The following is an 18,589-nucleotide window of genomic DNA, read 5'->3' as shown; positions in this document are numbered from 1 at the left end:
CATTGAACGAACACAACCATAGTGTACCCATGCAGAAAGTAGACTAATTGACTGTATGTTGCTAAACATACAGCGGCAAATATTTCATAAAAATAAAATTGAGAATGGAAATGGGGAATGTGTCAAAGAGACAACAACCCGACCATAGAGCAGACAACAGCCGCAGGCCACCAATTGGTCTTCAATGCAGCGAGGCACTCCCGCACCCGGAGGCGTCCTTCAGCTGGCCCCTAAACAAATATGTATACTAGTTCAGTGATAATGGACGTCATACTAAACTCCAAATTATACACAAGAAACTAAAATTAAAAATGATACAAGACTAACAAAGGCAAGAGGCTCCTGACTTGGGACAGGTGCAAAAATGCGGCAGGGTTAAACATGTTTTTTGAGATCTAAACCCTCCCCCTATACCTCTAGCCAATGTAGAAAAAACAAATGCACAACAGTACGTACAGTAAAACTCAGTATAAGAGAAGTCCGAGTCCGATGTCAGAATAGGAAACAAAAGAAAATAAACAAAATGACAATAATACATAAATAACAACAGACTACTAGCAGTTACTGACATGCCAGCTCCAGACCTCAATTAAACTGATTGAAAGATTATGTCTTCATCATATGAAAATCAAGTACAATCCCTCCCATTAGGGGTTTAGTATCATACCATCATAAAATATATGAGAAGAACATAACCCGTATCATGCCAACAACTGGTTTTAGAATAAATGTGTTTAATTCCGATGCAAAGACCCTATAAGTGAATCAATGTTAAAGCCAAAATATGCAATCTTTAATGACCTGACAACAGTATCGTAACTATATCCCTTCTTAATAAGTCTGTTTAAAGGTTTTGTTAGCTTTTGAGGTGAATACTGACATTTTTGTGCTTTGTAAAGAATATTACCATAAAAGATTGGATGTGAAATACCCAAACGTATAAGATGTCTGCATGTTGAGTTATATTTACGAATGATGTCCTTATACCGATGATAAAATTTAGTAAATGTTTTGACTAGTTTATGATATCGAAAACCCTGGTGTAATAATTTTTCAGTAATACATAAATTTCTCTCGCTAAAATCTAATACGTTGTTACATACACGAGCGAATCGTACAAGTTGAGATATATAAACACCATAAGATGGTGACAAGGGAACGTCACCATCTAAAAATGGATAATTAACGATAGGAAATGAAAAATCATCTCTTTTATCATAAATTTTTGTATTAAGCTTCCCGTTAATGATATAGATATCAAGATCGAGGAAAGGACAGTGGTCATTGTTAGTATTAGCTTTATTTAAAGTAAGTTCAACAGGATAAATTTCTTTAGTATACATACTGAAGTCGTCATTATTGAGAGCCAATATATCATCCAAATATCTAAAAGTATTGTTAAATTTTTGTATCAGATGTTGTTTCGATGGGTCTTTGCTGATTTTAGTCATAAATTGTAACTCATAACAATACAAAAACAGGTCCGCAATAAGTGGTGCACAGTTAGTCCCCATTGGAATTCCGATAACTTGACGATAAACGGCATCTCCAAAGCGAACAAAATGTTATCAAGTAAAAATTCAAGGGCAGATATAGTATCAAAGCATGTCCAATTGACATAGTTCTTTTGTTTGTTGCTACTAAAAAATGACCTGAAAGAGTTTGAACATATGTATTCGCATTCCGACTTTTTAAATGCCCATTTAATTAGGTGTGTGAATTTTTTCTTAATAAGAATATGAGGCAAAGTGATATATAGGGTAGAAAAATCAAAACTTTGAACAGATTCAAAATCACCAATATATGCATGCAATTTATCAAGTACTTCCAACGAGTTTTTGACACTCCAAAAGTAGTTAATTCCACTATTTTCAAAGGCCTTATTTGAACAATTTATTATCAGGTTTTTGATTGTACCAAGTGTACTAGTAAGTAGAATAGACAATTTAGTAGTGGAACAATGACTTGAAGACGAAATAAATCAATATTTACCGGTATAAGGTGATTTGTGTAGCTTTGGAAGCCAGTACATAGTTGGGACTTTCATTGTATTTGGTTCTGCTTGTAAAGAAGTATAGCTAATAGTTTATGTTTGTTACAGATATCGTTTTCTGAAAAAGAAGTCAGTTGGAATGTTGGTGAATTCGTGATTTCCTTTTGCAGAACCTCAATGTAAAATTTACGTCAAACTATAATGATATTATTAGCAGCTTTGTCAGCCGGGACAAAAACAAATTCCTTGGCTAGTTCTTTTAGTTTATGTTTGATACGAGAAATAGGATTTTTATGGTTGTTGTTAAGAGTAAAATGTTCTTTAAAATGTTGTATACGTATATCAACTATCTTCATTACTGAATTAAAAAAAGAGTCCAAAGATTTTTTTGTCAGCTTTTTCCCGTTTTATCCATTTCAAACAGTAAGCACGAAGTGAGTCGTGGATGATATTGCGACACTCATTCCAATTAATAATTGACGGGGGACGATATTTAGGTCCTTTACTGAGGAATGCTTTTAACTCTCGGTCGCGAACGATGTTAAGGTCTCCTGTCATAACATGGGAAATGGGGCCATAAGTGTATTCTGAATTACTACAATTACATGATGGAGGTGTATTTTCACTGATATTTACATCTTTACAGACTTGGCTATAATTAAACACAAATTTTCGGGTAGATTTCTTGTAAATACAACAAATAAGAGGGAGTTCAGTATTATCAAAATATCCAGGAATTTGTTCTTTAACAGAATAGTCGTTAAAAATACCGGCAATATTTACAAAATCAAAACCTTTATTGACATACTTTATTTTAATAAAATGTTTTTTATGATCTTCAGGGCGATCAATTTTGGGAAACAGTTTAGAATAACAATATGCCATTATAATTTGAACGATTTCATACTTAGGACTGCAATATGAAATTGTTTTGCAATCCTCTAAAATTTTATTTAATTTATTTATAGGTAAAGAACAGAGCTTGGTTAATAGATAATGTCTGCCGTTGTTTTTTGAAATAGAAATTAGGTCCGAAATATTTGTATGGTTGGTCCGAAATTTTCTTTGATTGCGATTTTTTCTACGCCCATGAGACCCGTTTTTACGAACAGTTTTAGAAACTATATCCAAAATGTTAACAAAATCGGTTCTTGATATATTACCAATTCCCATGATATTATCATTAAGACCGAGAGGGTAAACTGTCTGTAATTTTTTAATCCAATTTAATTCAATTATTTTCCGTGATCGTACAAACTTTGAATGAGATTCACCAGGCTGCTTATTTACTACTTCTAAAGGTTGAACTGTTAAATATTTAATAGGATGATTGTGCTTTTTAAGATGTTGATAAATGATACTTTTGAATTTATTGGGTCTTTTAAAACGGTACAGGTGTTCTTGCGTGCGTTTAGATAAATATCGTCCAGTTTCACCTACGTACTGAATACCGCATCCCGGTTTGTTTCATGTGAGTAAATAAATAATACTGTTTGTTTTTCAAGTTATATCAGTTTCAAAATTTAAAGAAAAATGTGCGACCATTAAACGTAGACCTTACTGTATTGTTGGTGGAAAGACGGGGACATGCAAGTCATTTTTTGGCATGACACTTATCGATAGAAGGGTAACCACGATTTTAATGGTTAAAAATGTTAGTGATGGTAGTATTTTTAGATAAGTGATTTTGAAGATTGAGACGTGTAGATACCCTTTGAACGAGTTTAGTATTTAATATTTTTCCATTTCTAAGCTTCATATTTGTTTTTTGTTATGTGGATTTTATTAGGAAGGAGCAAAGACTGGCGTCCAGAATATGAACCAGCACACAATAAATTGAATTATGTGAATATGATAAAACTGTTCGGCTAAAGACGTCAAACGTTATCCATCATAAATTACCCGAAAAATAAAACAAAAGATAGGGTATATCAGGGTAGCGACTGACGTCTGACTAAATAGAAGAATGGGGCTGAATGTGAAAAACTACTTTTTGATAAATATTCCTAAAGTAATGAACATAGAGAAGTTCTCGCTCAGACACACACTCCATAATCTAGTATATTATAAGAGCATAAACCTGAAGCACGGGGAGGCACTCTACTGTCTCCACACGGCACTAAAGACAAATTCTGTAAAAAATAAAATTGAAAATGGAGATAGGGAATGTGTCAAAGAGACAACAACCCGACCATAGAGCAGACAACAGCCGAAGGCCACCAATGGGTCTTCAATGCAGCGAGGAACTCCCGCACCATGCATGTTCAGAAAGTAAGAATCAGAGCAACTAAAAACCAGAGTTCGAAAAAGCCCCTGGTGACATTACCGAAAGACCATCAATGATTATATGCACAGACTTACAATGTAAATTATCTTTTTGTTGCCAAATATGATACAATATTGCTTATACAATATGCAAGTCAAAATTTATTTTCCAAATTGAAACATAGAATAATGATTATATATTATCTATCTGCAAATGTAAAAAATACATTTTTTTGGGCAAACACGTACATTAATTCTTCAATTGTCTTCCTTTTATCTCAATGGTAATCTATTGATAGATATTTTAAACAAGAATTTCTCTCTTTCTTTCAGGAATCCAAATGGAAGTGAAACCACTTATCTACAAACGACTTAAAAATACTTTGTTGGCTATATACTGAAAAGGTAGAAGAGTTTATCCTTCTTCACTGAAAAATAAAGCAGATATTCATGATGCTGTGAGAAATGAAGATGGAGACAAACAAATTTGAAAATATTTTACTGATAAACAATGTTGAAAGTGGAATTATTATTTTTTCCCATACAGCTAATCTTGAGTGTCTTTCTAAAAATTTGCAAGATGTATTTGTGGATGGTATTTTCAAATGCTGTCTGAAGTATATTTTTCAAATGTACACACTACAAAGATGTAAAAGTATAAACTATGTGCCACTTGTATATGCACTGCTTCTAGGAAAAAGTGAAGAATGCTACCAAAACATGTGGTATTTAATATTGCAATTTTTGTGAACAGAGAAATCTTGGACAAAAATTGTGTAGTAAAATTCAAGATCTAGGATCAAGTACAGAGTACTGTAAATTCAGAAATTATCGCTTGCATTTATTATTGCGATTTTGTCATCAAAATGCAATTTCAATTTTTGCGATATTGAAAAAAATCCTGTTTATAGATATAAGAAGATGTGGTATGAGTGCCAATGAGACAACTCTCCATCCAAGTCACAATATGTAAAAGTAAACCATTATAGGTTAAAGTACGGTCTTCAACACGGAGCCTTGGCTCACACCGAACAGCAAGCTATAAAGGGCCCCAAAAATGACTAGTGTAAAACCATTCAAACGGGAAAACCAACGGTCTAATCAATATAAAAAACAAGAAACAAGAAACACTTATGAACCACATCAACAAATGACAACTACTGAACATCAGATTCCTGACTGAGGACAGGTGCAAACAAATGCAGCGGGTTTAAACATTTTAATAGGAACCAACCTTCATCCTTATCTGAAACAATAGTGTAACATCACAACATAGAAAGACACATAATTCATATAAAAAATTTCAAATGCGAGTTTAAATTATTGCGATATAACCCTGTCGCATGAATTTACAGTATAAGGAAAAGACATGCGATATTGGTAAATGGTTGTCATATTTTTTTATTACTGTTTCTACCGCCTGATGAAATTGAAGACTGCTTTGTTGATGACATAATGAATGAACCACATGTCAGATAGCAGATGCATAAAGTTTGCTGACTATTTTTTGGATACATATATAACCCCTGAATCAAGATATCCATCATCATTTTGGGCTGATGCACCAACTGAGAATTTCAAGAGACTCAACAATGGACCAGAATCATTTCTTTCACATTTTAACAAGCAGTGTTATTCAAAACATCAAAACATTTTCATTTATGTGGATGCAGTAGTAGTAAAGAAGATTCAGGCATCAACATATATAAAAATGATATCCATGGACATACTGGCTGTAGTTAGATGATAAGAGAAAGAAAAACAGACCATCTTTTGGAAAGATATAGTTTGCACCTAAGAGGCCAAATTTCATGACATGAGTACATCCTGACCATTCCTTACAACTTTTATTCCAGACCAGACTTATCGTTTAACTTCAGTGTATATTGCTTTCTTTTAGGTTTTTTGATCATGCTGATTTAAAACAAAACTGTGTTTTAACATTATTATGAAAAATCTCTTTTGAAGAAGTTATAATTGTAGTGTTTCATTGTGGTTTTTATGATGACTGATTTCTGATGAATATGTTTTATTATGCAAACAAAAACTGTGTTTTTATCTTATCATCAAAAGTATATTTTGAATAAATCTACTATTCACCTGTATAATTCGCGCATATCATATATGGTTAGTGGTGCAAATGTGAGATTTTTTAGAGGCAAATGAAATGCCAATTGACGTTACAAGCAAAGCACCATGTTTGATGTCATCTTATCTGAACAGTTATCACTACCAGGGCAATTGACACCTGGGCAATTGACACCTACATAATTGACACTCTAGATTGCCACTTTTATATATTCAAGGTCATAGCAATTAAAAAAAAAACATATATTTTTTTTTATATCATAAGTGGCAATTTAACTTATATACCAGTAACTAAAATATAGATGTTGTTGAAATGAAAATTGTCTTTTCAGCAAAACATTTTGGTTCCAAGAAGCTCAAAGATGCAGAAGCAAGTCTGGGGAGAACTATGCACTTTCAAGTTAATTGAGAGACATGAATGATTAACGCTGTTAACTGCTCTAGGCATTAAACAAACCCAATTACTGTGTGCAACTTTTTTTTTTTACTTAAAAAAAGGTATTAAAAACCTTTTTAATCATGGTTAATAACTTTACTTTTAGGTAAAACAATAGAGACAGGTGTCCTCCTCTATTAAGTCCTTGTCTATCGTTAAACACAATTTCATTGAGACTTAATAATCAGTGCCATCTTCATAACTGTTGCAGTATATGATGAAAGGTTTATGCTGACTTTGTACGAACAAGATGATCACTATATATACATCCATGCTTCACTCAAAGAATGTGTGTATTGGGCAGAGATGTGATAATATTATGAATATAGTTTGATGCTTTCTTGACAATGCAACTCATCAATGTAAACCCTTATGTTGAGTGTAATACTGTGATTTCGTTTATTTTTCGTATGTACCAATTTTCGTGGATGAAGGAAAATTGCATTGTCGCTGATAGAAGATTTAATGGTTTTTATTTATGATATGTCACCGCCTATATTTGGTGAAACACTTACCGCCACCTAGTCTAGCCACCTCGAGTGGGGGTGGTTGTGGGTTTGAACCCTGGACAGGTCAAACTAAGACTTTTAAATTAGTATTTTCTGCTCTCTGATTAGCATGTGGCATTAAGGAGTAAGAGCAGACTGGTCAACTAGAGTCAGAAAAATGTGAAAGGGTGATGACATGTCTTCCTGGAGACTGTTACCTTGTGAACTACCTCTTTAAAATCTGGCTCAGTGTGTTGGTCTAGTACAATCAGGGTTCATAGTCAGATCTCATTAATATATGCTCGTCCTGAATTTGAATTTAAATTGCCACTGGATGTTAAACAGCTTTCCATCCATCTATAATTATCGTTGAACATTTAAATTTGTAGATCACCTTAACCCTTATAATCCAAAAATTGTTAGTACCCCATGATTATAATGAACCCACAGTACTGTAAAAATTTCTTGAGTTATTTCCCTTGCGCTTAAATAATTGATTGATTGGTGATTGCTAAATATCCAGCCTTCCATCATCATCATCATTGAACATTTAAATTTGTGGAAAATCTTTACAAAAATAGTCCATGAAAATTTAGTACCCCATCAATAATAATGAATCTCAGGAACTGTAATAATTTCCTTGAGTTATTTCCCTTGCATTTAAATGATTGATTGATTGATTGATTGGTGACTGCTAAACATGGCCATAGCCCACAACAAGTGTTATTGCAATGACAGCTTTTTAAATATATTTGAGAAAATGATTGATTGATGTTTGCATTTTAACAGACTGTTACTATGAATAGATAAACAATCGTGAAATGAACAAACAGCCTTTTAGTTTAAAGGTGATAGGACTTACTTATTTTAACTGTAAAATAAAAATAAAAAAGAAATGTTTATTACTATTTCTTTCTTTTATATACAATGTATAATGCTCTCTAAGGAGAATTTAAATCAGTGACACATTTGGAAATTAGCTGCTTATCAAATTTCAATCATCAATGCAAACCTTGGTAAAGAGATATGCTACAGATATTTCATTGAGTTATTTCCCTTTTAATTTTTAAAGATTGAAAATAAAATAACAAAAAACTTCAAACAGCAACTTACAAACTATAAAATGTGATACACAAAGTTAAATTATATTATAATTATTCAAAATAAATTAAAATATTACAAAGTAAAAAGGAATTAACCTTATGATGATAAAATTTATATATTCTGTTGTTAATATTTCTAAGCACAAAACATGACTGCTATCTGAAGACTTGTGTGCATATATCAATACAAAGTAGCTATGAAATTGAAAGAACTTATTTATTCATTACTCTAGTATATATATTTCACACCAATAATGTGATAATTATGATATTTAATATCAACTCTTAATAGTAAATTTGAAATTTAAAATGCAAGGGTTGCCAAGCAATTAGAAAATTCAAAATTTAATCATCAAGAGATGTTAAGTATTGTATTCTATTGAGTAAAGTGGTAGAATCTGTTTTCAAAATGAATGAAAAGAAAATGCTTTTTAAATCTCAATCCCTTTTGATCTTCCTAAGTGGGCTATAAAAGGTAAGTCAACCAAAATCCATGTTTCAAGTTTTTTCGAAGGAAAACTCTTATGATGTTTTTTCTATAACTTCATAATCACATTTATCAGGACGTCATTACAATGAAAGTGTCAATACTTGGCTTAGTTATTATCTCTGCAGACGTAAATAGAAATCTTAATCAAAAGTACATCTTTCAGTGAAAAACTAGGACAAACAATGCCCTTATCTCACCATGTCCTTATATGGAAATAGAATATGTAGGTCATATGAAGATACCGCAATATATGCTGATATGTGGTATCTTATTAACTTCTCTTACATTTACAATTACTACTCATTTCCTTTCCACGTAGTTTTGTCTGACAAGAATGTTCTCACAGTTATTGGATTAATCATAGAACACATCGTAGGACTGTATCATAGGACTTGATAAGAAATTTGAAGTTGCAGATTCTTCAAATGCTAGTGAAAAGCTCTCTTTATTTTTTTCTAATTTGAAATCTGTATTTAATGACTGATATATCCGCAGGGAGGTGAAATCTTAAATTCTTGAGAAAAAAATCTTCAAATATTACCCCCCTTTTTACAATTAGATTTTGTTCTACTCTAAAAGTAATGGATTATCCATTATTCATTGACAAAACATTGTTTCCTCACTTACATATTAAATTGGGTCAAATCTAGCTAAGAAGGTAATTCACTTATACATGGATTTATTTGAATGCTAATCATGATGTTTTTTTTAAATCTAATTATCTATCTGTAAAATATATACCATTAAAAAATTTGGTAAAATAGGTTCTAGAGCAATACTCCCACATAAATTAAAAGAGTTTTCCTATAATAAATCACGCTAACAACACAGATTTGAAAAGTTCACATCTATGATCAGAAATCATCTAAATTGAATTTCATCTTGTCATTTTTCTTCAATTTTTCATCAAAATAACTTTTTCTACAATTCATCAAATTACCAAGAAACAAAAAAAAACTTACTTTCAAACTTAGAAGATGGAGTAGTCCTTCCATTTTTAGCACTTAATGAATATTTTGTATACGGGTTACTATAATATCTAAAGAAATAGGGACTGGGTACCAGTGGTCGACTTGGCTGTGATGGTACTGTTTTTGGACGTCCAGTTTGATTAAAGTTAGCCATTATTTCTGCACTTTTGACATAAATTAAAATATTACAAAGTAAAAAGGAATTAACCTTATGATGATAAAATTTATATATTCTGTTGTTAATATTTCTAAGCACAAAACATGACTGCTATCTGAAGACTTGTGTGCATATATCAATACAAAGTAGCTATGAAATTGAAAGAACTTATTTATTCATTACTCTAGTATATATATTTCACACCAATAATGTGATAATTATGATATTTAATATCAACTCTTAATAGTAAATTTGAAATTTAAAATGCAAGGGTTGCCAAGCAATTAGAAAATTCAAAATTTAATCATCAAGAGATGTTAAGTATTGTATTCTATTGAGTAAAGTGGTAGAATCTGTTTTCAAAATGAATGAAAAGAAAATGCTTTTTAAATCTCAATCCCTTTTGATCTTCCTAAGTGGGCTATAAAAGGTAAGTCAACCAAAATCCATGTTTCAAGTTTTTTCGAAGGAAAACTCTTATGATGTTTTTTCTATAACTTCATAATCACATTTATCAGGACGTCATTACAATGAAAGTGTCAATACTTGGCTTAGTTATTATCTCTGCAGACGTAAATAGAAATCTTAATCAAAAGTACATCTTTCAGTGAAAAACTAGGACAAACAATGCCCTTATCTCACCATGTCCTTATATGGAAATAGAATATGTAGGTCATATGAAGATACCGCAATATATGCTGATATGTGGTATCTTATTAACTTCTCTTACATTTACAATTACTACTCATTTCCTTTCCACGTAGTTTTGTCTGACAAGAATGTTCTCACAGTTATTGGATTAATCATAGAACACATCGTAGGACTGTATCATAGGACTTGATAAGAAATTTGAAGTTGCAGATTCTTCAAATGCTAGTGAAAAGCTCTCTTTATTTTTTTCTAATTTGAAATCTGTATTTAATGACTGATATATCCGCAGGGAGGTGAAATCTTAAATTCTTGAGAAAAAAATCTTCAAATATTACCCCCCTTTTTACAATTAGATTTTGTTCTACTCTAAAAGTAATGGATTATCCATTATTCATTGACAAAACATTGTTTCCTCACTTACATATTAAATTGGGTCAAATCTAGCTAAGAAGGTAATTCACTTATACATGGATTTATTTGAATGCTAATCATGATGTTTTTTTTAAATCTAATTATCTATCTGTAAAATATATACCATTAAAAAATTTGGTAAAATAGGTTCTAGAGCAATACTCCCACATAAATTAAAAGAGTTTTCCTATAATAAATCACGCTAACAACACAGATTTGAAAAGTTCACATCTATGATCAGAAATCATCTAAATTGAATTTCATCTTGTCATTTTTCTTCAATTTTTCATCAAAATAACTTTTTCTACAATTCATCAAATTACCAAGAAACAAAAAAAAACTTACTTTCAAACTTAGAAGATGGAGTAGTCCTTCCATTTTTAGCACTTAATGAATATTTTGTATACGGGTTACTATAATATCTAAAGAAATAGGGACTGGGTACCAGTGGTCGACTTGGCTGTGATGGTACTGTTTTTGGACGTCCAGTTTGATTAAAGTTAGCCATTATTTCTGCACTTTTGGGATTTCTGTAACTCCTGTTCAACAAAAAAAGAAGAAAACCATTCAAAACATTTTTAGAGTTTAGAAATTCAACAAGTTACAGTAATTTCCCCTCCTTTCCCATAAAAAATGAACAAGAGTGCACATTCTGAAATGCCTCAGCTGTTTAACTGACCATTGATTTTATGCTGAATGTCTTAAAGATAAAGATTTTAGTGCAAGAATCACAAAAACTTAACATTTTTAATGGTCAAGGTCAGATAAATCCTGTCAGACAGACATGTGCACCTTACAATCATCCCATACACCAAATATAGTTGACCTACTGTTTATAGTATTTGAAAAATAGACCAAAACACAAAAACTTAACATTAACAAATGAACCAGGAAAATGAAATCAAGGTCAGATTGTACCTGCCAGACAGACATGTACACCTTACAATCATTCCATACACCAAATATAGTTGACATACTGCTTTAAGTATTTGAAAAACTGACCAAAGCACAAAAACTTAACATTGATTGACCAATGAACCATGAAAATAATGTAAAGGTCAGATGAAACCTGCCAGACTGACATGCAACCCTTACAATTATACAATACATACTCCACAGATAGTTAACCTACTGTTTATAGTATCTGAGATACGACCCTAATCATGCAGCTTTAACCTCGATCACTGATCCATATAATGAGGTCAAGGTCAGGTGAACTCTGTCTGACTGACATGTAGACATTGCAAGGAACCAATATACCAATAGAGAGATATTCACATGACAAAAAAACTATAATTTTTATTCAAGCAGTCACTGAACCATGAAAATGAGGTCAAGGACAATGGACATATGACAGATGGAAACTTCGTCACATAAGGTATCTGCATACAAGGTATGCACCATCAAGAATTCTACCTTCTGAAATATAAAGCTTTATACAATAAGTTTACATCACTTGCATGGTTTATCTAACACCTTTGCATAATACTGATTCAATTTCTATTTCAAAGGAAGCCATCTTGGTTGGCAAGCAACATCTTCTGACACAATTCATAAGGACCATCATGAGATCATATTGTTTAAATTTGTTACATCAATCAATTTTCACAGATTTTAATAAAACATTTTGGAAAAAAGTACCATTCATAGTATTTACAGAATTTCAACCATGGATTTAAAAGGGCACCATCAAACAACAAATGGTCCAAAAAATGGCTTAAGTAAATGACCAACATTGATGTAATGCCCTATTTTCAGTTAATAAGAAGGACATCTATGATTGTTGAATGGATCTAGGAAATTTTCATTGATCAAATCTGCCTGTATCTTTTTGAAATCAAATCAATGAAACTTTTGTCTGACTGACAGCATAGCACAATGTTAATCTGTAATTGCAATCTTACCTTACAGTAAAACCTGTACTAAATGCAGTTTGTGATCTGTTTAATTGCTGTGTCTTCCTGTATGGTAATAATGTCTGCATATTTTCTACTTTACCCTGAAATAACATTTAAATATTGGAAGTTGTAGAACTGTATTCATTTCCTGAAAGTAATTCTTCTTTAGATTGGATGTTAATTTCATGCTCCAAAGATACCTCAAGAGAACAATTTTTGTGTGTGCATGAAATCCAAATTAATGAAAACAGTTAATTGGTAAATGTGTATGCAATTACAATTTTATAGATCTTTTTTCTAGAATTGCATAAGCTGAATATGGCCCTAAAACTATGATTTAAAACAAAATACTAACAGTCCTGTACTGATTGAGAATGTTTGTTTGTTTATTTGTTTGTTGATATTTATAGCCACTTTCAGTGCCCTTTGATATATCATGGCTGCCAGTTTTTATTTATGGAGGAAGCTGGAGTGCTTGTTGGTGCAGGAGTGCCCAGAGAAAATTTGATTGGGAATGATTTTCTTTACAAGATGAATGGAAATTTATTACGTTAATCTACAATTAATTACATAAATTTCTAATGTTAATGAATTAAAATAGAAGTGGGAAAAACCTCATTCCACACAGGTACTAAATAACACAAAAACTTTGCTAGCATCAGGGTTTTTTTTTTAGTTTATGCACAACCTTTTGAGACTTGGTTCATTAAGAGCTTGACAATTATATATACACATGTGTATTCCTTTAGATCATGTTTTGGTAATGTTTGTGTTGTTTTGTTGCTGTCTCATGGATGTAGGCCCAAAATATCCAATAATTGATACTCTAAGTAAGTTTCTTGTGGCATGAGTTATTTCTACAAGTGTTGTTGAAAACTGTTATCTGACCTCTAGATTCCTTTGGAAATTTTTGTATCTTGTGTTGCTGAACCCAAATCTCCTTTTATTCAGATCAATGAATTCAGACTCAATATCATGTTTATTTTGACATTCATCTTTCAATATACTGAGACACTTTTGGTCATATTGCTCCACACACTTAGTCATTCATACATTTATACATTTATACATTTATACATTCATACATTTATACATTTATACATTTATACATTTATACATTACATTTATACATTTATACATTTATACATTCATACATTCATACATTTATACATTTATACATTCATACATTTATACATTTATACATTTATACATTTATACATTCATACATTCATACATTTATACATTTATACATTTATACATTCATACATTCATACATTCATACATTCTACATTCATACATTCATACATTTATACATTTATACATTATACATTAATACATTCATACATTCATTAATACATTCATACATTCATTAATACATTCATACATTCATACATTCATATATTTATACATTTATACATTTATACATTTATACATTCATACATTTATACATTTATACATTTATACATTTATACATTCATACATTTATACATTTATACATTCATACATTTATACATTTAAACGGCTTCAGTTTTTTGGTTTTGAGTGTTTCCGACGAAGGTAAATGACAGAAAAAGATCTTCAATCCAAACACACCAAATTTATTTAGTGTCATTATTTTCATTTTGTATATAAATGATTTCTTTGCATGAAATCTATAGAATGATAGAATAATTGCTGCTTGACATGCAGAGGCAATATATTCAGGACAATAACATGTCAGAAACAAGTCATTCAGTGGTTGTCATTGTTTGCCGTCTGCCGTATTTGATTTCCATTTATTGTTTAAGCATAAATAAGACATTGGATTTTCCCTTATGAATTGTTTTCCATTTTGTAATGCTGGGCCTTTTATAGCTAACTATGTAGGATGGATTTTGCTCATTGTTGAAGGATGTACAGTTTTCTATAATTGTTTTCATCCTCTTACTTTGGTCCCTGGTGGATAGTTGTCTCATTGGTAATTGTATACCTTGCATTTTGAGGAGGATTTTCAGCTACATAGCTCAAAAGATAATAGTCAACTGGAATATATATCAAACTATCATATTGATCATTCTGAAAATAAGTAAACCAATTTTTAAGCAGCAAATACCAATTTCACAATCTTTGGTGCTATCAGATAGGTTTAAAACCTATGACCTCCTGTAAAATAGGCCATTGGCATCTGATTGTTTTTGATAAATTTATTCACAACTTTTGAAGACTAAGGACTATTTATAGCTTGACAATTTGTATAGAATTCTGTCTATTGTCGAAAATAGAAAAAGAAGATCTGGTATGAATGCAATGAGACAACTATTCACCAAAGTTCAAATGACAAAGATATAAATAAACTCAAAGATATAAATGCAATTATAGGTCACTGTATGGCTTTCAATGACAAAAACCTGTATCTTTGAAGACTGTATGTTGCCCTCTAGAAGTGTCAAGGTTATCTTTTTTGTTTGGTTGCTGTCTCATTAACATAAACCCAACATCTCCTTTTATTCATACTTTGAGCCAATCAAAGCTGGAAATCTAAACTAATGATACATTTCATTGATTTAGACAAATGTACTGTGAATTCACTTATTTTTGTTGGTACCAATTTTCAAAGGATGGAGAGAAAAAATGGTATTTTCATGGATATTTAATTTCGTAGTTTTGCAAAAAATTGTATACAAGCCTATGGAAAATTTATACTTAGTTGAATTATTAAATCTATGGTTTCCCTAAACCCACAAATAATAATGAATCCACTGTGTATCAAGTACATATATCATGACATCTTTTAACCTCTTTTCTTTTAAAAACTATTTATCACCTTGCAAACATGTCTAAAACAGTCCTCTAAAGCTGAATCTTCTACATCATGTGTAGATATCTTTGTCACCTCATCTGCCAATGCTTCAGCATACATGCCATCACTATTATTCCCCTCATCGTAACTTGCTAAACCAGATAAATTCTCTGACCTTGTCACTCCATTATTTACCACAACTGTAAAGTTTCTAGGATTTGTCCTGAAAATAAATAAAATAATAGTTTTTTTATTTTAAGTGATTTTATGGGAGAAAATAACTAAATAAACTAGAGGCTCTCAAGAGCCTTTGTCGCTCACCTATATTTACTGATGCTTTGGAAATCATGTAAAATAAGGTTAAAAGCATAATTAATAGTATTAGATAATAGATATTATAATGATATCTAAGATAATAACAAAAAACTGCAAAATTTCTGTAAAATTACTAACTCAGGGGCAGCAACCCAACAACGGGTTGTCAGATGCGTCTGAAAATTACAGGGTAGATAAATCTAAATCTGATGAACATTTTTGCCACCTGTCAGATTTGCTCTAAATGCTTTAGTTTCAGAGATATAAACCAAAAACTGCATTTTACCCCTATGTTCTATTTTTAACCAAGTCGGCCATGATGGTTGGAAGGCAGGGTCATCGGACAAATTTTTTAAACTAGATACCCTAATAATGATTATGGCCAAGTATGGTTAAATTTGTCTCAGTAGTTTCAGAGAAGAAGTTTTTGTAAAAGATTACAAAAATTTACGAAAAATTGTTAAAAATTGACTATTAAGGGCAATAACTCCTAAAGGGGTCGACTGACAATTTTGGTCATGGAGACTTTTTTGTAGATCTTACTTTGCTGAACATTATTGCTGTTTACAGTTTATCTCTATCTATAATAATATTCAAGATAATAAACCAAAAACTGCAAAATTTCCTTAAAATTACCAATTCAGGGGCAGCAACCCAACAACAGGTTGTCAGATTTGTCTGAAAATTTCAGGGCAGATAGATCTTGACCTGATAATCAGTTTTACCCTACATCAGATTTACTCTAAATGCTTTGGTTTCAGAGATATAAGCCAAAATCTACATTTTACCCCTATGTTCTATTTTTAGCCATGGCAGCCATCTTGGTTGGTTGGCGGGGTCATCAGACAAAATTTTTAAACTAGAAACTCTAATGATGATTGTGGCCAAGTTTGGTTAAATTTGGCCCAGTGGTTTCATAGGAGAAGATTTTTGTAAAAAGCTAACGACGACGATGACGACGGACGACGGACGCCAAGTGATGAGAAAAGCTCACTTGGCCCTTCAGGCCAGGTGAGCTAAAAAGTGAAACATAAACATTTTGTCTTAAACAAATTTACTTTCCAATGGTCAATTTTTTTATTCAAAAATAAGATGATGTGGTATGGATTGCCAATAAGACAACTATCTACCAGAGTTGAAATGACAAAGATATACGCAATCATAGGTCACTGTAAGGCCTTCAACAATGAGAAAAGCCCATCCCATATAGTTAGCTATAAAAGGTGCTAGCATGAAATGTAAAACAATTCATATGAAAGGACTAGTAATACACTTGAAGAAAAACAAATATGACAGAACTAAACCAACGACAACCACATAATTACTGGCTCCTGATTTAGGACAGGCACTTAAAGAATGTGGCAGTATTAAAAATGTTGGTCAGCACTAGATTGTTACAGACACTTTTTATACAAGTGTTGGCTGTTGAATAAAATACCTCAAGTGCTTCTACACCTTGCTTCAAGTAACATAATCATTAATAAATTTATCAGAGTTCCACATATCATATTTATGTTGGTTTTTTTTTTAGATTTTGGTGATTTAACCTTTCATATGTAGTGGCTGTACAAGTTCTTTTTTATTTTCATAATGAAAGTATTTATTTTCATTATTCAAGGATCTTCCAAGAATGATATTATATACAGCTAAGGGGTATTATAATCATCAAATGTTTTAATAAGAAAAATGTTTACAATTCAACAACAAAAAAAGGTCATATAATACTTCAAAACATATCAATTAGGTATGTTTGTTAAATACATTTTTATTTACCTTAACTTAATCAATTATCAATCATGAATGCAAAATATTCAAAGTAAATCAAGTGATAGGATATCAAGTTTTATGTCTGATTAAAGCTTGCCAGTTCTTAATAATTTGTTTTTGATCATTTGATCCCATATAAAAGAGCAATATATCAAAAACAAATTTCTTCAAATACAGTTATTTAAATTGATACTTTAAATAGAAATTCTGAATTGAGATAGTCCTTGAACGTAAACCATAGAAAGTACATATATGCGTCTCAAAATAATAAATATTATATGTAAGGATGTTTTCTTCTTCTGATGTTTTTTTTTACTTTTCCCTAATACTTTGCAACCCTCTGACTTTTTCCTATGCGCCTGTAAAAACGTTTAAACCAGCTGCATTTGTATGCACCAGTCCTGAGTCAGAAGCCTGTTGTTCAGTGGTTGTCGTTTGTTGGTGTGGTTCATAAGTGTTTCTCGTGTCTCGTTTTTTATATAGATTAGGCCATTGGTTTTCCTGTTTGAATTGATTTACACTAGTCATTTTGGGGACTTTACAGCTTGCTGTTTAGTGTGAGCCAAGGCTCCATGTTGAAGGCTGTACTTTGACCCATAATTGTTTACTTTTTACACATTGTGACTTGGATGGAGAGTTGTCTCATTGGCACTCATACCACATCTTCTTATTTATTTGCAATGATAAAACAAAAACAACCACTATGTTACTCAATAATTTTGGTTATTTCCTTACAGTTTTCACAAAGTTTAACAATCATTTTTATACATATATTTT

General features: G+C 31.4%; 2 protein-coding genes across 7 annotated transcripts in view; one reads left to right on the top strand and one right to left on the bottom strand.

Annotated features, from left to right (window-relative positions):
• LOC127698854 (aftiphilin-like) overlaps positions 1–18,589 on the top strand; it is a 538,231-nt gene that overhangs the window by 209,331 nt on the left and 310,311 nt on the right. The gene's annotated exons all lie outside the window — the stretch shown is intronic.
• LOC127698874 (uncharacterized) overlaps positions 1–18,589 on the bottom strand; it is a 101,630-nt gene that overhangs the window by 63,185 nt on the left and 19,856 nt on the right. For all 6 annotated transcript variants that reach the window (XR_007980973.1, XM_052202580.1, XM_052202584.1 and 3 more), the window contains 3 exons: positions 15,755–15,953; positions 12,958–13,052; positions 11,399–11,592 (listed from right to left, as the gene is read on the bottom strand). Coding sequence is in view for 5 of the 6 variants with exons in the window: in XM_052202580.1 (XP_052058540.1) it covers positions 11,399–11,592; positions 12,958–13,052; positions 15,755–15,953 (488 nt within the window). In the remaining variant the exon portion in view is untranslated. The remainder of the gene's footprint in view (positions 1–11,398; positions 11,593–12,957; positions 13,053–15,754; positions 15,954–18,589) is intronic.

The sequence above is a fragment of the Mytilus californianus genome, unplaced genomic scaffold (assembly GCF_021869535.1).
Source record: "Mytilus californianus isolate M0D057914Y unplaced genomic scaffold, xbMytCali1.0.p SCAF_4, whole genome shotgun sequence".
Taxonomy (NCBI): Eukaryota; Metazoa; Mollusca; class Bivalvia; order Mytilida; family Mytilidae; genus Mytilus; species Mytilus californianus.
This window is presented reverse-complemented; position numbering and strand designations above follow the sequence as displayed.